Source organism: Ochotona princeps, chromosome 11 (genome assembly GCF_030435755.1).
Source record: "Ochotona princeps isolate mOchPri1 chromosome 11, mOchPri1.hap1, whole genome shotgun sequence".
NCBI lineage: Eukaryota > Metazoa > Chordata > Mammalia > Lagomorpha > Ochotonidae > Ochotona > Ochotona princeps.
Window position 1 is genome coordinate 4,794,008 of NC_080842.1, and position 25,206 is coordinate 4,819,213.

General features: G+C 50.7%; 1 protein-coding gene across 2 annotated transcripts; it reads left to right on the top strand.

Moving 5' to 3' along the window:
- Nucleotides 1–24,301, top strand: DDHD2 (DDHD domain containing 2). 2 transcript variants are annotated; one of them, XM_058669778.1, is made up of 17 exons: nucleotides 1–102; nucleotides 989–1,216; nucleotides 2,012–2,202; nucleotides 3,428–3,517; nucleotides 3,901–4,021; nucleotides 8,756–8,845; nucleotides 12,614–12,749; nucleotides 16,392–16,600; nucleotides 16,851–16,918; nucleotides 17,703–17,825; nucleotides 19,202–19,291; nucleotides 20,546–20,668; nucleotides 20,773–20,928; nucleotides 21,336–21,438; nucleotides 21,532–21,702; nucleotides 22,252–22,417; nucleotides 23,870–24,301. In XM_058669778.1, exons 2-17 carry the CDS (start codon nucleotides 997–999, stop codon nucleotides 23,949–23,951), a joined length of 2,139 nt encoding a protein of 712 aa, XP_058525761.1. In that variant the 5' UTR covers nucleotides 1–102; nucleotides 989–996; the 3' UTR covers nucleotides 23,952–24,301. The 2 variants fall into 2 exon arrangements, with proteins under 2 accessions (XP_058525761.1, XP_058525762.1); XM_058669779.1 differs by lacking the exons at nucleotides 1–102; nucleotides 2,012–2,202 and having other exon boundaries at nucleotides 1,003–1,216; nucleotides 23,870–24,300.
- The last annotated feature ends 905 nt before the right edge of the window (nucleotides 24,302–25,206 follow it).

Here is a 25,206-nt window from a genome sequence, read left to right on the forward strand (position 1 = left end):
GGCCCCGGCAGGCTCCGTCCCGGCCCGCGGCACCGGCGGCGGGGACATGCCGCGCCCTCGGCCGCGGGGCCAGCAGCGTGCCAGCGGCGGCGGGGCGGCCAGGTGCGGGGGCTCCGCGCGCCGGGCTGGACGAGGCCGGCCGCGGGTTTGGGGTCGGGGGCTGGACGAGGCGGCCCGGCGCGTCGCGGGGTGGGGATGACTTTCGGGGCGGCCCGGGGTGGTTGCGAGCAGGAGGGACGCTGGGGCCGAGCCTGGCGGGGCGCGCGCCAGCTGTGTGCGGAGAGCCCGGTGCGTGCGCCTCGCGGGGGCCGGGGGCGGCCAGGGCGGCCGGAGCGCGCTGCCCCGGGGGACGTGCACGGTGGGACGTGGTCGCCCAGGCTTTTGAGGTCACTTGGTGACTTTCGGCCCCCGGCCTTGGCGGGGTGAGTGGGTGTGCGCGTGCGCAGGGCGGCTGCAGCGTGTGCCACATCCCCGAGGCAGCAGGCTTGGGGCTCCGTCGCAGTGACGGGGTGTCGCGTCTTACCGAGGGTGGCTTGGCAGTAGCTTCGTGTGGGCGCTGTGGTGTGCTGGCCGACCGGGAGCCCAGCTGGTAGCAGTCAGCTGATGGTGCTAACGTTTTGGCCACCTCGGGATTAGATTGGAAATTGGGGTAAATGTCTCAGTTCCAACCCGACCTGGTATTTCTGCTCTGACTCCGGGCTTGTTTTATAACTGGCTGAATGCAACCATGCAATTTTCTCATTAGGTTACATTTTGGTTAAACTCTGCCAGCTCCCTTCTCTGTCAGATCCAACTGTGACTTTTATTATAAATTAGGGAGCCCCTCCCCCCTTGGGTTTATTTACTGTTTGGCGGAAACTGCAGCTTATGTTGTCCAGTTGTGCGTGCGCGCCTGTGTGTGTGTGTCTGTGTGTGTGAGAGAGCGAGAGAGAGAAAGAGAGAGAGAGAGATGCACTGTCAGATAGCAGAACAGTTTATCTTGCTTCAGGGAGCGAAATGTCAGCAGTGGAATCCCAGCAGGAGCAGGCGTCTCAGTCGGACCCGTCCCCATCACCAAACTCATGTAGCTCCTTCGAGCTGCTCGACATGGACGCCGGCGGCCTGTACGAGCCCGTCTCCCCACACTGGTTCTACTGTAAGATTGTGGATGTCAAAGAGACATGGATCCCTTTCACCTCGGACGATTCCCAGCAGCTCGAAGAGGCATACAGCTCTGGTAAGGTCAAAAGGATGGCTCAAACCATAGTAGACACTTTTCTTGAAAAAGAAAAAAAATCATGTGTTTGAAAGAGAGATCTTCCATCTGGGACCACAGTGGCGGGGCTGGCCCACACGTGAGCCCCACCACCTGAGCCGTCCTCTGCTGCCCTCCCGGGTGCGTTAGCAGGGCGCTGGGTGGGAAGTGGAGCAGCTGGGACTGGAGCAGGGCCTTGTGGGATGCTGGTGTTGAAGGCCATGGCTTCCACCCCTGCCTTAGTGCTTGTGCGGAGGGCTAGAGTTTTCAGCCCAGTAGTTTCTTGCAGCAATTTAACTGGAGTTTGACATCGAGTCCTCAGTAAAGAGAGTCATTGTGGTCTCTGAATGGTTGGTGCAGTATTTTTGATGTTCTAACCTGTGTGTATGTGTGTGGGGCGGGGGGTAGATGGCCTGTGGCTGGAAAATGAGGCATTTACTTGTTGGCTTTTCTGAAACATTTACTCTCTGGTCCTTTAAGCACCAAGTTCAGAAAGCTGACGTTACGTACGGCACTTGTGGTTTTCATCTTTTAGAGAGGAACTACTCTGTTTCCTCAAAAAAAAAAAAAAAAAAAAAAACCAAAAACAAACAAAAAAATCCAATGGTAGTTTTGTTTTGTTTTGTCTTCCGTATCACTAAACTCTCCAATGGTTTTGAGTTTGTAGTTGGTAGGAAAGATGGCAGTTAAAACTGCGTTTTTTTGTGGCCCATGGTATTGTTTCACGTGTGCCATGGAGGTTGGAAATACATGGTCTCGCGTGCCCTTGGCTGCCAGGGAAGGACCACGGTGGGGGCATCGTGCCCACCGACGGGGGCCGCTACGACGTGCACCTGGGCGAGAGGACGCGCTACGCCGTGTACTGGGACGAGCCGGCGTCGGAGGTGAGGCGCTGCACCTGGTTCTACAAGGGCGACAAGGACAGCAAGTACGTCCCCTACTCGGAGAGCTTCAGCCAGGAGCTAGAGGTATCCCCATCCCCTCCGCTCCTCACGCCCTCCTCTCCTCTCACAGATAGCCCCAGGGGGTGGTTCTATCTGCATCACATCAGAGAGAGGGTTTTTTTTCCCCCAAGTTATTTTCAGATTTTAAGAGACAGTGAAAATTGTATTATGCTTTGAAAAAACTGAAGTTGGGCCTGGCGTGATAGCGTAGCAGTTAAAGTCCTTGCCAGGATCCCATATGGGTGCCAGTTCTAATCCCGGTGGTCCCACTTCCCATCCAGCTCCCTGCTTGTGGCCTGGGAAACCAGTTGAGGACGGCCCAAAGCTTTGGGACTCTGCACCTGCATGGGGGACCTGGCAGAGACTCAGGCTCCTGGCTTCAGTTGGCTCAGCTCCAGCCATTGTGGTCACTTGGGAAGTGAACCATCGGGTGGAAGCTCTTCCTCTCTGTCTCTCCTCCTCTCTGTATATCCGTTTTTCCAATAAAAATAGATAAATCTTTAAAAAGAAAAAACATAAGTTTTTTATTTGAAAGAGTGACAGAAAGGAAAATGTGGCATCAGCCAGTTTGGTCTCCAAATGGCCAGACAGCCAGATCTGGGCCAGGCCCAAGCCTGAAGCCAGGACTGTGTGTTGGTCTCCTTTCTGGGTGGTGGGCTTCACGCGCTGGGCTGCCGTCTGCCCTCCCTGGGTGGCCGGCTCCACGCGCTGGGCTGCCGTCTGCCCTCCCTGGTGCATCAGTGGGGAGCTTGGAGCAGCTGGACTCAGCAGCACTCAAACACGGGGTACCTGCTTGCACGTACCCTGCGCTGCCACCATGCTGCTCCCTTTGAATGTAAATCAAGACTTTTTCCTTTAATGAGCAAATTATTGTCACTATGTAGACTGTGAGCCCCAGTCTGGGGATCTGACTGCTGAAAAAAAAAAAGACCGTGGTCTTTTTAAAAACTTAATTTTTCTTACTGCAAAATTGGAATGTGTTTTAAATTGAAGTAGAATATTTTATTGACAGAAATACATAGAAATGTGAATGCTAATTGGTTTAGATGATAGAATTTACAAGTGATTTTTTTTTCATTGTCCTGTGCTGTTTATCTTTTGTAATTTGAAAAGATTTTTAAAATAAATGTGATAGATTGATTGGAGTACATGATCTTCTGGGAAATTGCTAAATTCAACAGTGTTTTTGTAAACGTGCAGTGTTCAGTGGAACTGTTGGGGCAGTCTAATGCAGTGCGCTTTCTGGCAGGAGACGTACATGCTCGCTGTCACTCTGGACGAGTGGAAGAAGAAGCTGGAGTCTCCCAACAGAGAAATCATCATATTACACAATCCCAAGGTGAGGGGCCCGGGGGCTGGGCTGGCTGAGCTGTTCCGGCGGCCTTTGCGGGGCTCAGCTTGCAGGCAGGAGCCCTCAGCTTACCCGCTCTCGGTCCCAGCTGCTGCTGCAGCCGAGTGTTCATGAAGACTGTGCATCTCAGGTGAGGGAAAGCAGCAGCATGCTCCATCCACACAGGTCCCACGGGCGCGCGGGTCGGGGAGGCAGTGTTGAGATGTCTACTGTCTTGAGTGGTCAGGGCTTGTGTCTCACACTGTGGAAGCTGCTTGGGAAAACTCCCGTGGAGAAGAGACTGCTTTGCAAGACACGCTAATGCTGTTCATGGTGTGTGGAGAGGCGCCTGCAGGACGCGGTGGCTCCAGCTTCGGTCTCCTGTGTTTTAGCTCATGGTCCATTACCAGCCAGTGGCGGGCTCTGATGAATGGGGCGCAACGCCTGTGGAGCAGGGGCGACCAAGGACAGTGAAGAGAGGGGTGGAGAACATCTCAGTAGACATTCATTGTGGTAATGTTAATCATTTATATTTTCTTTTTTGATATGCTTGTTTCTTCCTTAAATGGTGGCCTTTTGTATGAATTTTGTTCACCTGAGGTCTTAAAAAAATCGTCTTTAACTGTATGGCTTTATTCTGAGTTAGGGTTAGAATTACTTCATGTACTAAGAGTGTGAAAATCTCTTTTAAATTAAGTGCTAAGTATGTGGTAGGCTGGGAAAGGTTTGGCATTGCTGATTAGAAGGAGCAAAGTGCAGGTGGTTTGATTTAGTCCAAATTCTAACCAATGTGACTGTACCTGCCTGACTAGACATCGCTTCCTGGTTGTTTTCCTGCCCTTGGAGAGTTTCAGAAAGAACTGTGTGGTTAGTCCCCTGCTGTCTAGTTTAGGTCGCTTGTGATTGGTTTTACGATATATTTAACTGGATTACAACATTCCTTTTACAGAGAAGATGACTATTGGAAAGCCTTAGAGTCACTGTATTTTTTTTAAAGATTTATTTATTGTTATTGAAAAGGCAGATATACAGAGAGGAGGAGAGACAGAGAGGAAGATCTTCCATCCGATGATTCACTCCCCAAGTGAGCCGCAACAGGCCAGAACTGAGCCAATCCGGAGCCAGGAGCCAGGAGCTCTTCTAAGTCCCCCACACAGGTGCAGGGTCCCAAAGCTTTGGGCCGTCCTCAACTGCTGTCCCAGGCTACAAGGAGGGAGCTAGAAGGGAAGTAGGGCCACCAGGATTAGAACCAGCGACCATATGGGATCCCGGTGCGTGCAAGGCAAGGACTTTAACCATTACGCTATCGCGCTGAGCTCTCACTGTAATTTTTTTAAAGATTTATTTTTATTGGAAAGGCAGATCAGATTTATGGAGGGAAAGAGAAACAGAGATAAAGATCTTCCATCTACTGGTTCACTCCCAAGTGGCCGCAGTGGTTGGAGCTAAGCCAATCCGAACCCAGGAGTGAGGAGCCCTGAACCTGTTCTGGGTCTCCCAAATGGATGCAGGGTCCCAAGACTCTTGGCCATCCCTCTACTGCTTTCCCGGGCCATAAGCAGGGAGCTGGATGGGAAGTGGAGCAGTCTGGATATGAACTGGTACCTACATACAATCCTAGTGCTTTCAAGGCGAGGATTTAGCCACTGAGCCATCGTGCCTGGCCCAATTTACTGTAATTTAAAAAGATGATTACATTTCAAAGGCTGGAGTAAAGGCTCAGTGGCTAAATACTCTGCCTGCAAGTGTCTGTATGGGTGCCTGTTTGTGTATTAGCTGCTCCAGTTCCCAGCCAGCTCCCTGCTTAGGACCTGGGAAAGCAGTGAACACAGCCTTGGAACCCTGTACCCACGTGGGAGGATTGAAAGAAGTTCCTGGCTTTTCATTATGTAAAGAAACGCTCTTAGAAGAGTGTAGTCGTATTTTCAAACGCTGAAGAGGTCAAGTGTGTGCTCCATTTTTTGAGCTGGTTTGGAAAAATGTGGTGGCAGAGGACAATAGAGAAAATGTAGCTATTGCAGAACCTGTATCTGTAAAAGGCACATGGGAACTTCTGCAGTTTCCTTCTAGTTTTCTGTGCATTTTCTTTTTTTTTTTTTTTTAAATATATTTTATTGTATTGTTGTTGACAATCTTTACATAGTTAATTACGGTTTAAAAAAAAGGGTTCAGGGGGTATAGGGAAGTGGGTAATACTATTATGTCCATATTGTTTCCATTATGTATCTGAGGTAAAGGGGGATATTGAGGGAGAAGCCCCACCCGGTTTCCCACCTCCCCCAAGTCCCGGATGTGGGGCATGCTCTGAGATATTTGCTCAAGTGGTTTTAATAGTTCTCCAGTTATGAATCACTGCCAGTTTCGCTCGATGAGGTCGTCCACTGATTGATATGGTCCATCATAAAGTCTCCGTTTGCCCCATATTTCGCTGCCAACATATAGCTGAGATGAATGATTGACCTGTTCTGTCTTCTTTCTTTTCTTGGTTAGAGTTCTGAGTCCAGTAGTTCGATTGGGGAGATCTCCAAAGAAACCTTGAGGTATTCCCAAACCAGATTCTTGTATGTTCTAGCAAGCACAGGGCCCGGCACAGTCCATCACCCCGATCAGCTGGTGGTTTCAATAGCTGGGTTGCTTCTGTTTTCAGTCCCGAGTTGCACTGGAACCAATGGGTGTTGCAGTGCAGTCTGGTTCTGCCCAGCACATACTCGGCCCTTACATCAACCAGTGGGAGCTGCAGCCTAGTCGGGGCGACCCACAATAACTCCCACCAGGCCCGCCCCCTACCCTGATTTGCCAGTATGTGTAGCAGTAGACCAGTCTGTCCCCCATCCCATTTGGCTCTTGTACTTGTCAATGGGTATTAAAGCTTAGTTGCATCTAACCAACTCAACCATCCAGCCCTCACGGGTGTTGTTGAGTGCCTCTCTATCTAGCCACCCCAGCCCCCATCCTAGTTTTCATGCCCTTCCGCGGGACTAGTGACCCAGGAAGGGGGAACCCACTTTTTCCCTCCCAGGTCTCTCTCAGTCCCGGTTTATGCACTCTTCGGGTGGTTCTGTGATTTGACTTGACAGAATTAGTCCCCAGTGCCAGCTTCTGCCAGCTGATGCTGCGGCTAAGCCCAAACATCCCTCACCCACTCTAATTTATGCTTGCTGCACCAGTAGGAATAGTCAGCCCAGCCTGGCTTTTCCCTGATCTAGTCCACATGCAGCGCACAGGTGTTACAGCCTTGCTTAGTCTGGTCTGTCCCCATCCCAGCCCACACTCTCCAGTGGGAGTAGCTGTCTGGCGATGGGACCAGCCCCTTATTCCCCCTGCCAGCTCTGCCCCTCCCTTCCTGGATCTCACTTGTGCTGGTTGGGTGCTGCAGTCAAATCCAGTACAGGCAACCACACCCTGGCATTCCATAATGTGTACTGGTTTCGTCGCAACCAAACCCGGCTCAACCCACACTCTGTTCTGGTGTTCGGATTTGCCAGTGGATGACATGAACTGATTCAGTCTGGTCTGCCCCCGACCCATGCCAAATGTGTGCCAGTGGGAAACTTTCCATGGCCTATTCTGGGCTGTTTCCTATCATGCTTCTTGCGCTTACCTGCAGGGACTGTGTCCTGCCAGAGGAGTTGCCCAGGCTCCTCCATCAGAACCCCTCCCAATGCCAGATTTTGCGCATACCAGGGGGTCCTTGAGCCAACCCTACTCAGTTCACCTCCTGTCCTAGCAGGAACAGTGGCTTTTCCCAGCTGGCTTTCACCCCATTCTGGTTCTTGTTGGATGTTTCAGCCTAGCCATGGCTCGTCCATACCCACATACAGCTCACACATGGCTCAGTAGGGGATTGAGACCTAGCCTAGTCAGTCCCACATCTACCCCCTGGTTCTCCATGACACCAGATGGTGTTGGGGTCTGAACTGGCCTGGTGTATTCAATCCCAGCCCACACCAGTGCCTCGGGTGACTGCAACTGTTTCCTAGATAGAACGCAGCCCCCATTCCAGCACATGTGCCCCTTGGTGGGAACCTCAACCCAGTTAGGGTGTCCCCTTACCTCCCCAATTGGACCTGTTCCTAGCCATAAATCACGCACCTGCACGTGGTTGCTCTGAGGACCAGTAGGTGCAAGAGCCTAGCTCGGTATGTGCTCCATGCTGGTTTCTAGTTTTGCTTGTAGGCTAAGGCTTGCTCAGTCCTGCCCAGTACATTCCGTTCCATTACCAATTTACACATCTTGGAGCTACTATGCCCTGCTTGTCCGACCCCCAGATCTGGACCACGTGTTCACCAGTGAGAGCTATGACTCGCCAGGGGAGTTTCCCAAGTTCTTCCACTTGATCCACTCCCAGATCCAATTCACATACATGCCATTGGGTTTTAGGCCAGTGCCCGGCGTACTCTGGCCTTCCATTTGGCCTTGTATGAGCTGGTGAATGTTGCAGCCCAGCCCACCCCACACCCTATTCAGGATGCACATTTGGGTGCTGCTGCCTTGTCCAGTCCAGACTGTTGCGGGTCCCTTTACCTGTGATTGATGGCAGGCTCCTTGGTCACACCTAGCTTAATCCATAACCACCCAAACTTTTAGGTTTACCAGTGAGGCTAAACTTTCTACAGGGTGTGGCCCACACATCCTGCACAGAATCTACCCCAGGATAGGTTCTAGAGTGCTAGTTAATATTATGGCCCTGCCTAATGTGACCAGTCTCCTGAACCATCATCATGTCAGGCGAAACAATAACCTGCTAGACAAGCCCTGAGCCTTATCTTTTGCATGATAGGTGTTCACAGCTCAGCATTGTTAAGTGATTAGAAGTTCTTCAAAGGAAGAGTTACTGGCATTGGGGATCTTTAGGATTGACTCAGATCCCAGAAACAGTGGGATCAGCCTGGAGCTACCAAAGCAGCTATTCGGACAACCAATACCCAGAGCTCCCCTGCTGGGTGGCCAGCAGGCATAGCCTGGCGCAAAATGGCGCCCTGGCTGCCCGGGCCCAGCTCATCATGAGCACATGGTGGCTGGGATCGGGATCCGAGCAAGAGGCTCCCTCTTCTGTGCATTTTCAATTACTCCCAGATTTTTTTTTCCACAGGTTTAATTCTGTGGAATAAAGCCGAGTCAGTACAGGACTTCAGTGTTGTTTGTAATTTGCTGTTTCTTTCTAACTCCTCCTTGTTGAAAGTCTGCTCCTTGTGTCTGGTCTCGGGACTCGTGAGTAAGTCTGTGTCATACTTTTCTCTGTGACAGGGGAGCCTTCACAAATCGACCACTTGGTTTTTGTGGTGCACGGAATCGGGCCAGCCTGTGATCTCCGCTTCCGGAGCATCGTGCAGTGCGGTAGGTTGGCAAAGCATGGCAGATAACAGGAGGCAGATGTTTGCGCTCCTGTGGGCTTAGATAAAGCCGGGCCGTTGGTCTGCTATCTTAGTTGTGTAATTGCATTTAAAGAGTTAGGCCAGGTGGCAGGCAGTAAAGCTTCCCTGCTTAGACTAGTTCAGTAAATTCTTAACTAATAATTCTTTTCTTAGTTTTTTTTTTTATTGATTTTATTTATTGGACGTGGAGATGAACAGAAACTGATCTGCCATCTGCTGGTTTACTCCTTGGATGCCTGCGGTAGCCAGAGCTGGGACCTCCCGTGTGGGTCTCCATGTGGGCCTCCTTGTGGGCCTCCGTGTGGGCCTCTCGTGTGGGCCTCCTTGTGGGCCTCCGTGTGGGCCTCCTTGTGGGCCTCCCGTGTGGGCAGCAGCAGCTCAGCTTCTTGAGCATTATGTGCTGCCTCTGGAGTGCGGGGGGTCAGGAGCTGCAGTGGGAAGCTGGGCCTCAGCCGGCCGCGTGGATGGGACAGGGGCAGCAGCAGCTGTGGGTTAGCCCTGTGCCAGATGTCTGAGGGGCTGGTGTGTCCTGAGTGAATAGTCTCTCTAATGGTAGTAGTATTTTTTTTTCTATTATTTTTGTGGTTTTTTGTTGTTGTTGTTGTTGTTTTGTCTATTTCTATTGGTAGTAGTAGTTTTAAAGATTTTTTATATGTATTTTTATTTTAGATGATGTTAACATAGCTGATCAGAGTGGGATGGATCAAGGATTAGGGAAAAATGGGTGTGATCATTGTTTCCAAATGCTCTGTTTCTCCTTCCTGTTTCAGGAGAGAGTAGGATGGGGATAAGGGGAGAAGCCATACCCAGCTGCCAACCACCCCAGTATCCAGGGATAGAGAACGGCCACCCCGTATGAGCTCAGGGTCCCAATGTGGCTCATACCCCGAGGGTTCTGCCCAGCTGGCTTCGATAGTCCTGAAATGTTATCACTCTCACTGATCTGAGGATGAGGGAATGCTTGCGGTGTCCATTGGCTGACATAGTCGACCTGAGTCTCCAGTCGCCCAGATATTTGCTGTCATCATTTGGCTAGGGTCGTTGCCCAATTTGTTCTGTCCTTCCTCTGGAATGATACGGATGTGCCTTGCAGGGCTTAGTGTGCTGCCATACCTCCATGTGGATCTGGGCCAGTTGTCCACTACTCTTTCTTTTTCACTGAGGAGGACAATTTTTTTAGATGAAAATTGGAATTACAGAGAGAGAGAGAGAGAGAGAGAGAGAGAATAATCTTTCATCTACTGGTTCATTCCCCCAAATGGCTGCCATGGTCGGGGTGGGCCAGTGTGAAGCTAGGAGCCAGAGTTTCCTGTGGGTCTCCCACACGGTTCAGGAGCTCAAGCGCCATCCTCTGCTGCTTTCCCAGCCCATTAGCAGGGAGTGGATCAGAAGTGGGGCAACCAGAATCAAACTAGCACCCATGTGGGATGCTGGTGCTGCAGAGGGGGGACTAAGAGGCTGTGCCAGCATGCTGGCCCTTCTGTGATTTATGAAGTGGTTGTCTTATTTCTAACCATTTCAAATTCAGAGACTCTCATAAAGATGATAGAGTTAAATTGGATAGCAGAAGGTTGATCACACTGTATTACACCTCTTGATGTTATAATTAAAGTTTTAAGTCACAGGTATAAGTTGATTTATAAAGTTAAAGTCATCAGGGCAGGCTTCTCTGGTGTAGTGGGTAAAGTCACTGTCTGTGATGGTGGTGGCCCTTATGGGTGCTGGTTCAAGTCCTGGCTGCTCCACTTCCTGTCTGGTTGTCTGCTACTGTGCTTGGAGAAGCAGTGGAAGATGTCCCAAGTGCTTGGGTCCCTGCACCCACGTGGGAGACCCGGGAGAAGCTTCTGGCTCCTGGCTCTGACCTGACTCAGTCCTTGTCGTTGTAGCCATTTGAGGAGAGAACCAGCAAAAGGAGCACCTCTCTTTCCCTCTCTATAATTTTGCTTTCCAAATAAATACAAATAAATATTAAAGAATGAAATTAGTTATCTATAACTTGATCATATTGAAAGTCAAATTTGTCTGATTAGGGAGTCTTGTTCTATTGGATCATAGTTTTAAGTTCAAATTAGATTTCGGAAGCCTAAGATTAGTGTGGTATGAATTTCAAACACTTTTTTTTATTTCTGAAAATAATTTATTTGAGCACCTGGCACTGTTGCCTAGTGGCTGAAGTCCTTGCCTTGCCTGCGCCAGGATCCCATAAGGATGTCAGTTTGTGTCCTGGTTGTTCCACTTCCCATCCAGCTCCCTGCTTGTGGCCTGGAAAAGCAGTCGAAGACAGCCCAAAGCCTTGGGACCCTGGACTTGCATAGGAGACCTGAAAGAAGCTCCTGGCTCCTGGCTTTAGATTGGCACAACTCTGGCCATTGCGACCACTTGAGGGAACCAGCAGATGGAAGATCTTTTTCTCTGTATATCTGACTTTCCAATAAAAAATAAGTAAATATTTAAGAATTTTAATTTATTTGAAAGGCAAAGTTACAGAGAGAAGGAAGGACCAAGAGAGAGATCTTTCACACACTGGTTCACTCCCCAGATGGCCACGACTGCTGGCCAGGGAAGCCGGAGACAGGAGTTGTGGCTGGGTCTCCGGCAGGGCAGCCGCCCCTTGTTCTTGGGCCATCTTCTGCCTTTCCAAGCTCATTATCTGCAAGCTCTATTGAAAGCAGAGCAGCTGGGACACGAACATGTGCCCATATGTGATGTTGGCATCAGAGATGACACCTTAACCCACTGTAGCACAGTGCTGGCCCCTTTTTCCTTAATGCGTTTGCTGGCGCAGTCAGGATAGGAACCAGGCTGCAAGGTGATTTCATGAGGAGTACGGTACTGTTTTTGTTTTTTGTTTTTTGTTTTTTTTTAATGGTGCTATTTTATTTTTGATGGAGACAGTTGCTATGACAGTTTTGAAGTTAATTTTTCTTCTGATGAAATGTTTTGTGTAGAAAAGCAAGTTGCATGTATCACTCCCCAAACAGCTGCAATGGCTGGAGCTGTGCCAATCCGAAGCCAGGAGCCAGGAACTTCTTCCGGGTCTCCCATGCGGGCATCGGGTCCCAAGGCCTTGGCCCTCCTCCACTATTTTCCCAGGCTATAGCAAGGAGCTGGATAGAAGGTGGAGCAGCTGGGATACGAACTGGTGCCCATATGGGATCCCGGTATATGCCAGGCAATGACTTTTGCCAGTAGGCTACAATCCCAGGCCTACATGTATTTTTTTTTTTTTTAAATATTTATTCTATGTATTTTGAAAGAGTGACAGAGAGGAAATCAATCTTTTGTCCTCTGATTGACTTCCCAGTTGATTGCTGACAGCCGAGGCTGGGCGGGCCAGGAGCCAGGAGCTCCATTCCAGTCCCTGGTGTGAGGAACAGGGACCTGAGCACCTAGGTATGCTCTGCTGCCTTCCCAGGTGCATTAGCAGGGAGCTCGATTGGAAGCGGGGCATCTGGGACTGCAGCTGGTGCCCTGCCGCGGCGTGTCAGTGCTGCGGGCAGCAGCTCCGCCCTGCCATGCCCAGCGGCAGGCCCAGCAGGTTCGTGGTAAAGGGTCATCTGCACCCCCGTGCTCTCATAATTTACTTTTCCTGAGTACGGATTTGCTGCTTAACACAAGTCAATGTGTGTTCTAAGCGAATATGGTCAGAGTATAATGACATGATTTGTTATATTTTAATTATAGAGATTCATTGCTTCATTTTGATGCTTAAATCAGTTTTCTCTTCCAGTTAATGATTTTCGAAGTGTTTCCTTGAACTTGCTACAGACACATTTTAAGAAAGCCCAGGAAAACCAGCAGATTGGGAGAGTGGAATTTCTGCCCGTCAACTGGCACAGTCCTTTGCATTCCACTGGTGTGGATGTGTGAGTTGCACTTTACACCTTTGAACTGTGATGTGTGATTGTAATTTTGTTTTAAATTTAATTGAAGGCAAGAGTGACAGAGTGTGATCCTCTCTGCTGTACCTCACTCCTCCGAAGGCTGTAGCAGTGAGGTCCTGGCTGGGCCGAAGCTGCTTGCGCCATCGCCTGTGCCTCTAAGGTGCCCCTCAGCACACTGCGAGAATCAGCCGCGGAGCTGGGACTCGAACCACTGGCACTCTGAGGTGATGCTCAGGTGTCCCAAGCTGCAGCTTAACTGCCAGATGCCTGCCCAGTAAGATCAATATGTACATGGCTGTTTCTGCATTCGGTGATTGTGAATTTAACATTTTAGAGGGCAGGCATTTGCCCCACTGCGTCCTGGGTCAGAGTGACTGAGTTTAAGTCCAGCTGTTCCGCGTTGCAGCGTCGTGCTGGTGAGAGCTGCAGGAGGCAGTGCGTGCTGCTCCACGTGGCTCCGTCCTGTGGTGCGCAGGGGCCCTGGGTTGAACTCTCAGCCTCCTGCTTCCGCTTGGCCTCCCCTGGCCTTTGTAGGTATTTTGGGGAGAGAACCAGAAAATGAAAGCTTTCCCTGCTGCTTCTCAAACAACACCAAATAGGCAAAATTGGAAATGTAGAAACTACGACTTAGAGCTGTGTTAAGTGCTAAGGAGTCCCTTGTGTTACCCAGCGTTGTGGGGGAGCTTCCGGGGGTGTTTCTGTGGCGTTGGGATTCGCTGCAGCTTCCTGCTTCCTGTAGCCTGCAGGTCAGACGGTGGCTCAGATGGCAAAAGCCAGCCGTACTCCAGAAGTATAAAATACCGTGGGGTTTCCTTTTATGATTGCATTTAAACATTTCTTCAAAGTTTAAAAAGGACGAAATCTCTGAAAATTGAATCATGAGCATTTTTAACATAAAGTGTGATTGGTACAATGACTGAGTGATGACTTTTGTAAGTTTCAAGCTGTGTAATTCGTAAATTTTACAATGATGAGAGCAGGTTGATTTTTTTTTAAAGATTTATTTATTTTTAGTACAAAGTCAGATATACAGAGAGGAGGAGAGACAGAGAGGAAGATCTTCCATCCGATGATTGACTCCCCAAGTGAGCGCAACGGCCGGTTCTGTGCCAATCCGAAACCAGGAACCAGGAACCTCCTCTGGGTCTCCCACATGGGTGCAGGGTCCCAAAGCATTGGCCATCCTCGACTGCTTTCCCAGGCCACAAGCAGGGAGCAGGATGGGAAGTGGAGCTGCTGGGATTAGAACCGGCGCCCATATGGGATCCTGGGGCGTTCAAGGTGAGGACTTTAGCCACTAGGGCACGCTGCCGGGCCCCTAGAGCAGGTTGATTTTTATGGAGCATGTTTACTTATGAGCTTTCTAGAAAGGAGTGCATCCTTTTCCCTCTGCAAAAAAGGTGGCGTTGACTTGATTTAACTGAAAGGTGGAGACAGAGACGGACAGGGATCTGTCATCTACTAACTTACTCGCAGAACAGCCGGGGTGGGCCTGGCCAAAGCCAGGAGTTGGCAGTTCCTCCCAGGTCTCCCATGTGGATAGCTGAGGGCACCAGCTGGCAGGAAGCAGTGGAAGATGGCCCAGGGCCTTGGGCCCCTGCATCCACCAGGGAGACCCAGAGGATGCTCCTGACTTCTGGCTTGGGATTAGCTCAGCTCTGGCCATAATGGCTGTCTTGGGGAGTGAATCAGAGGATGGAAGATTCTCTCTCTCTCTCTGCCTTTCTCTCTTTCTGTTACCTCTGATTTTCAAATAAAATAAGTAAATCTAAAACAAATAAGTAACTAAATAAATAAATACTTCTTAAAAGACAGCAGATCATATCAGGGTTTTTTTTTTCTAGAATTCCCAAGTTTTCTCATCACAAGTCAGGTGACAAAGTGATCAGCTCCCTTCCTCCAGGCAGCATCTGTCCTCTGCTGCTTTCCCAGGAGCAGTGGGAGAGCTGGGGCACAAACTGGTACCCCCACGGGTTGCCGTTGCTATAGGCAGATAAGATTAGCTTGCTGTGCCACTGGGCCTTGCTTTATCTTTTCTTTAAACCTTTCCATTAGAATTTCGCACATGTTAGATTGTACCTGTTGAATGATGGTGACTCCTGTTTGATTACCCAGCCCCTTGCAATGGCCAGTTTCTACCACATGTGTCTCACTGTGCGTTTGCCTATTGCACACCCCCATGCTAGTTTGAATCAAATATTAGACATGATTTAATCTATAAATGTTCTGGTTTGTGTATTTTGAAGTATTTTAAAGAGTCATTTATTTATATGAAAGGTGGGATGACAAAGTGAGGGGAGAGAGAGAAAGAAACCTTCCATCTGCTTGTTCGCTACTCCCACGGCTTCAAGAGCCAGCCCTGGGCCTGATCGAAGGCAGGAGCCACCAGCTCTTCCTGGTCCCCATTTGGGTGGCAGGGCCATGCACTGAGCCGCCCTCGGCTGTCTGCCCAGGTGCATTGGCAGGGAGCCGGATGGGAAGTTGAATAGCCAGGACTTGAACAGATACAGGGTGTTGGTGTTGCAAGTGGTGGCTTGACGTGCTGGGCCTAGGCCTTTGTACTTAAGGGTTACAATGATAACCCTGCTACTTCTCTCCGGTACGACAGACAAGGCCGTGTTTGGCCTAAAAGCTAAGAGGGAGGGCCTGCACTGAGTCCTCGCTCCTCTTTGCTTCCTGGTAGTATCAACTATCCAGATTTGTATTTTAATAAGTTATTTGCTTATACGTACATGCAAATACACACTTTGTAAAATTTGTTTGAAGGATTTAGAGGAGATACACACACACACAGTGCTGGTTCACTCCCCAGGGTCAGGAGCATTTCATCCAGGGTTCCCAGGTGTGTGCAGAGGCCAGAGCACTTGGGCCATCTTACTGTGCTTTCCCAGGCAATTAGCAGAGAGCTGGATCAAAAGGGAGCCCATGGGACTCAAGTGTACCTATGGGATGCCAGCACCACAGCTTGAGGATTAACACACTGTACCACAGTGCCAGTTCCCCAGCACACACAGTAGACAGGGATCCAAGTAAAGTCCATTATGTCTTTTATTCGAGGCTCACAATCACCAATCTGTCACTATCCATTATTTTCTTGAAGTTTAACAAATTGACGAAATGAGTTGTCTTGTAGGGTTTCTTAACATTCTTAATTTTGCTAATCATATACCTTTGACTTCATTAAATATGTTATTTGGGGCTGGCTTGATGAGTCCACTGGCTAATCCTCTGCCTGCAAGTGCCAGCATCCCGTATGGGCACCTGTTTGTGTCCTGGCTGTTCTGCTTCCTATCCAGCTCTTTCTTAATGGCCTGGGAGAGCGGGAGAGCAGCAGAGCATGGCCCAAACCCTTGGGACACTGCACCTGCTTGCTTCAGGTTGGCTCAGCTCCAGTCATTCTGGCCATTGGTGGAGTGAACCAGCAGATGATTTCTCTCTCTAATTCTGCCTTTCCAATAAAAATAAAGAAATCTTAAAAGGACAAGATTGTAAACATGGTTTTTATCCGCTGATTTTCCCCAGAGCGGTGGTTGTGCATTGATGCGCTGGCTGGCTCAGCCTGTGGGCGAAGCTGGGAGAGCTTCCAGGGGCCTTGCTTGCTGACTTTGCCCTCTTTGCCCTCAGGGATCTGCAGCGGATAACCCTGCCCAGCATCAACCGGCTCCGCCACTTCACCAACGACACGATTCTGGACGTTTTCTTCTACAACAGCCCCACCTACTGCCAGACGATCGTGGACACCGTGGCCTCGGAAATGAACCGCATCTACACACTTTTTCTTCAGAGGAACCCTGATTTCAAAGGGGGTGTATCCATTGCTGGTCATAGTTTAGGTAACAAATGAATTCTCTGGGACCAGAGAAAACTGTGGCATCTTAAGGACAACAGTGTCTTTTACCAGTAGCAGGTTCAGAGGTCTGTGGAGAATCGGGGAGGGCCTGGGAGGACGGTGGTGAATTGTGAACCCGGTTTTCCTGCTGTGTAGATATGCTTAATTAGATGATCAGCTTGTTTTTGTATAAAAGATGGCCATTTAGTGCTAATGCTCAGAAATTATCCCTCTTTCTTCTATTTTACTTGTAGGTTCGCTTATATTGTTTGATATCCTAACAAATCAGAAAGATTCTGTGGGGGCTATTGACAGTGACAAGGTAATTTAGATATCTAGACAGGGGTGTTTGTAGTGCTCCTCAGCAAGGATTTTGGTGTCCGCTGAGCTTCGGCTCATGAGATTCCGTGTGCACGTGTGTTAGTTTTCGTAGAGTGCTGATGTACTGCCTGTCTTAGTTGGCAAAAGCAGGGTAGAATAATAGGCCCCCAAGGCCAACCGCATATTCTGAAGCAACCGTGGATGTCTTACCTGGTTTATACACGTCCTGTTTGTTAGTAGACTCACAGAATCATGGAGCTCACTGGGGTTGATATGTAAGAAAACGAAGCAGTTGGAACACATTGATATGCTTTATAGAATCTCCCGAGGGGAGAAGCGGGGAGGATGTTTCCGGTGTGTCTAGGTGGACAGCCTTCCTGCGAGCACAGATTGTGTAGTGTTGACGTGAGGCAGAGCATCCTCTGTTGTACTGTGTCTTCCACTGGCTGTCCTGTTGCTCCTGTTGGGCCAGGAGTCCTTCCAGGGCAGGGGAGGTGCCACAGGAGGTTGGTGTCCTGGGCACTGCTGCCCTGGTAAGAGCTGAGGCGGCTGGTGGGCACATGGACACCGTCAATTTACTTATTTATCTTCAAAACGCAGCCTCAGTGAGGCCGGAAACACTGGGAGCGCAAGCTTAATTTATATTCTGTATGAATTGCTGTAATATTGACTTATACAACATTAGACATCCTATGGTATACTTCTGAAGAAATTGCAGCACAACATAGTACTTGGAGAAATGTGGTTGATATTAAAGATGCAAGTTTTGTGATTCTATTTTTTAGGATGTGCTAAATGTTACCATGGAGCAAGGAGATGCACCAACACTGGAGGAGGACTTGAAGAAACTTCACCTTTCTGAATGGTTTCCTGTCTTTGAGAAGGAGAAAGTAGATAAGGAAGCTCTGGTAAAGACACAAGTCTTAAAGTGCTGTGCCAAGCCTCATGTCTCCTGCTGCGTGCTGTCAGCCCGCTTGCTAAGAGCTCTGCAGTGCTACTCGGTCACCATAATTAATACCCATGAGCCCGCCTGCGTGTTGCTTTGATGTCACTAGTGTTTGCTTGGAGGGCCTGGGAGGGTCACACTGGCCCCGTGCAGCGCGGCTCCGGCGGCCTCAGTGACCACGGACGGTTATGCGCATCCGTTTGTGTTACACGTGGAAGAGCTCTGCTCTTGCTGGTTGTTCATGGCTGCTGTCCCATTTTTGGTTGCTGCTTTTTCGGATTTGTGATGCGCTGATTCATTTGACACGTTTAGCAAATGCTTAGATGAGGAGGAACCTGTGCCATGCCCTGGAATGAGTGGTCCCGGGGAGACATGTGGTCCTGGGCCTCTTTCCACCTGCACGACACATGAAGTGTCACAGCTGTCATACAGTCACGGTACGACTGCCATAGGAGAGGTACATGGAGGTGGCGACCCGTGTGCAGGGCGAGCCTGGTCAGAGGCGAAGGCAGTTCCCGGAGTCCCGGTGCTGGAGTCGTCGCTGGTGTCTGTGGGTGCTTTATGCTCTGCCCTGCTGTAAGCTCTCCTAGGACCATGGTGGCCAAGCGAGCATGGCAGTCAAAGCTTGTCTCTGGCATGATGTCATTGGATACCAACATTGTTCCCTTTCTCTTTTTAAAAGATTTATTTATTTGAGGGGCAGATTTCCATCATGATTTACCTCCACAAGGCTCCCAAAAGCCAGGGCAGGGCCAAGCGGAAGCCAGGAGCCAGGAGTTCCATGCGGGTCTCCTGCAGGGTGGCAGGAACTCTAGCATTTGGGCGAGTATGTCTCCGGGGACCTTGAGCGAGAAGCTGGGGTTTGAAGCAGAGCTCGTGTGGACTGTGCCCAGGTGGCATCTAAACACTCTAGGTCACAACACCTGGCACTCCTTTTTAAAACAGTGAATTCAACTTGTTTGAAATGTAGAGTCAAGAGGACTCCCATGTCGTTTCCTTCCCCGAACGCGCTCAGCGGCGGGATTGGGTGCGCAGTGTCTGAGTGTCTCCCATGGGTCGAGGGCTCCAGCTGCCCGAGCCTCACCCGCTGCTTCCACGGGGGCTGGACCACAGGTGTCCAGCGGGCGTCGCCATGGCTCTGCGCCCCCACCCCTGCTTCCGATGGAGCTGTTCTCTCGGTGACTGTCACGCTGGCACTCCGGTTACTGCTTTCTGAATTCTTTGTTGAAGCCACAACAATATAAAGCAAAGAACAGTGTGCTTCAGTCGTCATCTTCTTGGGGGCGGAATGTTGGATTGTATTTTACCTAAAAATGATACTTGGTTTCCTGTGCCCAGGCTTTGTGTACAGAGAAAGATCTTCAGGAAATGGGAATTCCTTTAGGACCAAGGAAGAAGATACTGAACTATTTCAGGAGCGACTCGGCGGTATGTTCTGGCACATATTGGTCCTCAGCGGCCAGCGCCGCCTCGTGCTGGGTGCATGTCTGCTCCGGGGCTGCTGAGCAGGGCCGATTCATCTTGGGCTCATGTGGTAGAAATTTACTACACTTACTTTACCCACATTGTTTTTTTTTTTAAAGATTTATTTATTTTATTACAAAGTAATACAGATATACAGAGAGGAGGAGAGACAGAGAGGAAGATCTTCCGTCCGATGATTCACTCCCCAAGTGAGCGCAACGGCTGGTACTGTGCCGATCCGAAGCCGGGAACCAGGGACCTCTTCTGGGTCTCCCACCCGGGTGCAGTGTCCCAAAGCATTGGGCCGTCCTCGACTGCTTTCCCAGGCCACAAGCAGGGAGCTGGATGGGAAGTGGAGCTGCCGGGATTAGAACCGGCGCCCATATGGGATCCTGGGGCTTTCAAGGCGAGGACTTTAGTCACTAGGGCACGCTGCCGGGCCCTACCCACATTCTTTAAATCTTTCTTAGCTTTAGTCTTCCCCTTTTTAAACAGTAGTTACAGTTATTTAGAACAGAACTCATATCATGTACCTTAAAATTCACCCATTCAAAATATACAGTTGGCTGGTTTTTATAGTCATAGAGTTTTGTAACCATTGCATTCCCACGGTCAGATTCTCGAACTTTCCCATCACCCACAAGAGGATCCCCAGATCAGCTTGTGGTCAGTTCACATCTCCCAGCCTGTGACACACTCCCTGCTTCTGGCTCTATGGAGCTGGCGGCTTCGCACATTTCCTCTCGGTGTGCAGCATTGTGCCCAGGGAACAGCGGCTTCTGAGGATGGGCACCGTGTCCTTAAGGTCTGCCAGCCGGAGCAGGGCGCCGACGCTCCCTCTGTGCTCACAGCGCCCGTGCCAGCTTCCCAGCATGTGCTCAGATCTTTCTGGAGGGCCGGGCTGCTCAGTTACAAGCACACAGCACTCCCAGGACCTTCGCCTCCCCCACACGTCTTCCCAGACTGCCCTGTGAGGGTGGTTTCTCATGAAGGGCTCTCTGGTTTCCATTGCTAGTACAACTTGCGTCATTTTAGCGTGTGCGGGGATGCCAGTAGTTTAACTTATTTTTACTGGCTTTATCTTGTTTTCGAGGTACTCTTAGAATAATTGACTACCGTTACAAAACTTTTCTAAGCATTCTTTTAAACCTGTAGCGAGCTGCAGTCTTCGGCTTGTTTTACGGCACATTGACTTCACTCACCTCTCTCATTCTCCAGGGTGTCAGTGGGTCCGCTGCACAGTCAGCAGCCTGCGGGCCGAGCAGCCCCGCAGAGGCGGCGTCCTGCAGTGCCACTGCTGACCACAGAGCCCGCGACTGTCCGGACGTCAGCATTGGGCAGGTACCCGCACATCCTCGGGGCAGGGGGCTCTACTGTCTGTCCTTGGCGTGGCAGCAAGAGATGGGACTGAGCAGTGAGAGAAACTTTGACTTCCTCCTCTGCAGGTGTCAGTAAAATACCCCCGCCTCATCTATAAGCCAGAAATATTCTTTGCCTTCGGATCTCCTATTGGCATGTTTCTTACTGTCAGAGGACTGAAAAGAATTGATCCCAACTACAAGTTCCCAACATGCAAAGGTTTCTTCAATATCTATCACCCTGTAAGCCCTGTGTGTTTTCACTGGGAACTTGGGGCTTACTGGTAGAGGGCACGCACTGCTCACCGTGTGGATGGGCTATTCTGTAATAGTGTTGATCTGGAAGGAATGAGACAGAAGACCTTTTTTTCTTTTTAAATATTTATTTACTTATTTGAAAGAGTTACGGTGGGGGGGAGCAGGTCTGCCACATGGGTGTAGGGGCCCAACCACTGGGGCCGTCTTCTGCTGCTTTCCCATGTGTATTAACAGGGAGTTGGATTGGAAGTGGAGCAGCCAGGGTTGGAACTGGCGCCCGTCTGCGCCTCAGCACTGGCCCCCAGCGGACCTTTTTTAAATAAGCAAACGTGATCATGACGTTTCAGGATCTTACTTAATGGTTAATTGTCGCCATTATTCTGCCTGTGTAGTTTGATCCTGTGGCGTATAGGATTGAACCAATGGTGGTGCCAGGAGTGGAATTTGAACCAATGCTGATCCCACACCACAAGGGCAGGAAGCGGATGCACTTGGGTAAGCTGGGCCAGGGACAGCTGAGCAGGCCCATGTGTTGTGCCATCCAGGGGACTCTGGGCCCCACTCACCAGGCTTGCTGGTGTCTTTCAGAGCTGAGGGAGGGCTTGAGCAGGATGAGCATGGACCTTAAGAACAACCTGCTGGGCTCCCTACGGATGGCCTGGAAGTCCTTCACCAGAGCGCCCTACCCGGCCCTCCAGGCCTCGGAAAGCGCAGAAGAGGTGGAAGCGGAGGCCGAGGCCAGTGTGGAGAAGCCCTGCGGTCAGTGACGCCGAGCACCGCATCACCTGCTGGGGGCGCTGGTGTGCCTCGGTGTCTCTCCTGGGCCCCGTTTCTTTCCCTTTTTTGTGTGGGACTTACGGGCCTGCAGTTGCCCTGACCTTTTCTGTGGTCTGCCAGCCATGTGTTCCAGAGAGTCATTGTTAGCAGGACAGTGCCCAGGGAAGCAGAGTCTGCCAGTGAGCACCTGCACTCCCAAGATCCCTGCTTCTCCTGGAGGCCTGTCCATCTGGGTAGGACAGCTGTCTTTCCTGCTGAGGGCCAGCAGGTCCATCATGGTTATTACTGCAGTCTTGCTTTAGTTATCTGCCTCTGGTTGTGTTTAGTTCGTAAAGGCAATGCCAGTAATGTAGCTATCAGAGGTGCAGGTACTGAGATGGACCAACAGGGAAACAGGCCGGGCACAGTGTAAGGCACTCTAGGGGCAGGGCAGGAAGCTGGCTGAGAGTGGTGGATGCCCCCGGCCTCAGGGAAGAGGCTCAGGGCTGCCCTGGGAGCTCTTGGGTTCTTACCCCGCCCCTTGCCACACAGATGCAGGTACAGAGGACAGCTCCACGGCGGCGGCAAAAGCAGCAGCCACGCCCATCAACGTGGGCATGCTCAATGGGGGTCAGCGCATTGACTATGTGCTGCAGGAGAAGCCCATCGAGAGCTTCAACGAGTACCTGTTTGCTCTGCAAAGTCACCTGTGCTACTGGTGAGTGTCTTGTTGCCTGTGTGAGGGACAGACAGACGGAGCGAGGAGACCAGTGTGCACTTAGAGGACTGCAGTACAGCATAATCGAGTGATTATTTAAATACTTCTGGTGGAAACACATTGTTGAGGTTGCAGTTGAGGGGAGCGTGGGCTAGTGAACCATTAGTTCAGGTAAGAACTTAGCTTCTTAGGTTCATGGTCCTAAGAGTGTCTACTTGGCCGTTTGGGTTGCGTGTGAGTGCCCAGGAACAAATACACTGCTATTGCAAAGTCTCAAGAAATCCATTTGACAGCACTTCACCTTAGCTAGAGCAGAACTGGCTGCTCGATATAATTAATTAACGGATTAGAACAGATTAATGATGCTTATTGAAAGTTCATGTGTAACAACGTAATTTAAAAGTTGCAAGTTTTAAGCTGAATTTTTCTCTGAAATCCCAGTAAAGGGATAATGACGTGAGCCGTGTCTGTGAAGGCGGGAGGCGCCAGGCCAGCAAGGCTGCACAGTGAATTAGGATGTTCACATGGCTCAGAGAACAAAGACAGCAAAGGAAAAGTTAATTGTCTATTTTGTTCCTTCCCAAACATGTGTTTTCTAAAATTTGTTCCAGAAGTCTGTTCATGCTTACGTGTGTGTATGTGAGAGAGGGAGCGTATGACTCTCCTCTTGACAAAGCAAGGTCCTCTGGGCCTGCGGAGGTCCGTGTGTGCGCTCTGGGCTCTTGGCTTCCTCTCGGCCGTGTGCCTGACCGACACAGGGCTCCGCTCAGGGGCTCTGGGGTCTGGCCTGCTCCTCGCAAGCCCATTCCTGCCACTTGTCTTCCCGGGCACTGACTCGGGGTGGGCATGGCCCCCGGGAGAGTACACACACTGCCGATGGTAGCAGACACGGCCAGACAGGAGACACCTGTGTCCGCTCCTGTCAGGAACGTGGTGAGGTCGGCTGCTTTTCTCCACTTTGAAGCTGCCTCGTGTCCTTTCATCATCTTGCCATCCCTCTTTCTCCTCCCCACCTTCCTGTCACTGTAGGTGAGTTTGCATTTAACTTTTGTTGGTAGTCACACAATACCTACTTTTTTTGGTGTGGCTTTTTTTTTAACTCTGTGACTTTGGGATTCGCCCATGTCATGTATGTCATCCGCTTGTGCCTTCTCATTGCCGAGAGTGGACGCAGCAGCACGTGTTCACCGCTGGGCGTCTGCGAGTCCCCAGCTTTGGGAATGTCTGTGAGAGCCTTGTGTGTGTGGCAGCAGTCTTTACTCTCCCAGTTCAGTACCCAGCTGTGGATGGGTGCCTGTCACATGGACGAGCAATGACAGCGCCCGTCTTCGTGAAGAGCTGAGCCGTTTGGTCACAGCCGTGTTGGGCAGCGGGCATGGGCAGTAGGTGTGCTGCCCAGGACGGACTCGGGCAGGTGGCAGCTCTGCAGACTCTGCCCTTCTCTCCCTCCAGGGAGTCTGAAGACACGGTGTTGCTTGTCCTCAAGGAGATCTACCTGACCCAGGGCGTCTGCCTTGACCAGCCCTTCCACTGACTCACCCGCCTGGCACCGTGGCACTGCTTCCGGTAAGTGGCTCCTGTACGTGTGCATGCAGCCCCCCTGGGTGAACGTGCTGGGAGGCCCCGTGGCGTTCCCAGGCTCCTTGTGGACCCGCTGTTCTCTTGCTGTCTCTGGGATCCAGGCATCACTTACCGGAAGTTCCTGGGCAATATGCAATGGCTGCCTTGGAGTGCCAGGATTCTCTCATGACACCTGCCAACTTTTAGAACTTCAGCTCAGAATCTTAATGGTTCATATCGCTGAAGAGTTACCATGGCAACAATCAGGATTTTAATTCCAAGCACCCTCTCCTGAGATTTCTGTCCTTCAGTCATGTGGCTGAGACCCTGGGGAGCGTGTGACTGTGGTGTTCCCTGTGACTGCGTGCTGCCCTCTCGCGCTCTCTCCCCAGACAGCCACGAGGGGTCCTTCCCCGGGAAGCCCACTGCTTGTGGCTGAAGTCTCCCTCCTCAGCTGCTTGCTTTCCTGCATGTTGTCTGCCGCCTGCCACTGGGGTCTCTGGACGTGAGTAGCAGCGCAGAGGGAGGACCTGCTACCTTCTCCTGTGGCCGCAGAGAACTCGCTGTCTTCTGCTTGGTGCTGGGCGCACTGCATCCTCCGTGACGCTGTAACCACGCTGCATTACTTAGGACTTGAGGTGCTGGGAAGTCTGCTCTGAGTCTAACTTGTTTAAGGCTGGGTAGAAGTTTTCCTAGGAAATTATGTTTAGAGGAATGTTGAAGTTTTAAAGCTGGTCCTCAGCTTTTGGAGGCATTGTGGGGCACAGAGAGCTGTCGCTCTGAGTGGCTCTGGGAGGGACAAGTGGGCGCGTCGTCAGCCCGCATCGCTATCCTGCGGGTGCTGTGTGAGGACTGGACTGGAGCCTCCTGGCGGCGTCTGCTCGCTAACAGCTCATCCCAGGAGCTGCCATGGAGTGCTGGGCCTTGTGTTTCCAGCTGGGGGGCCGAAGCAGGCAGGACCATGCCTGTGGTAGTACATTAGGTATGTGTACCTGTCCCCTGGATCCTGGTCCCAGTTGGGAGGCTGCAGGTAAGCTCTGCATTTAGTATCTGATGATAGCTTTTCATCTTATGTTGAGGATAGAATTGTGAAAGCTGATAATGCCGAAGCTACCCAGTCTTTTCAAGCTGTTTTGCTTGTAAACACAATCTCTGAGCGGTGCCTTTGTGGGGAAACAGAATTGGAGTTCTTTGCTACTTGACTTGGTGAAGCTGGTATCGTGTGTCCT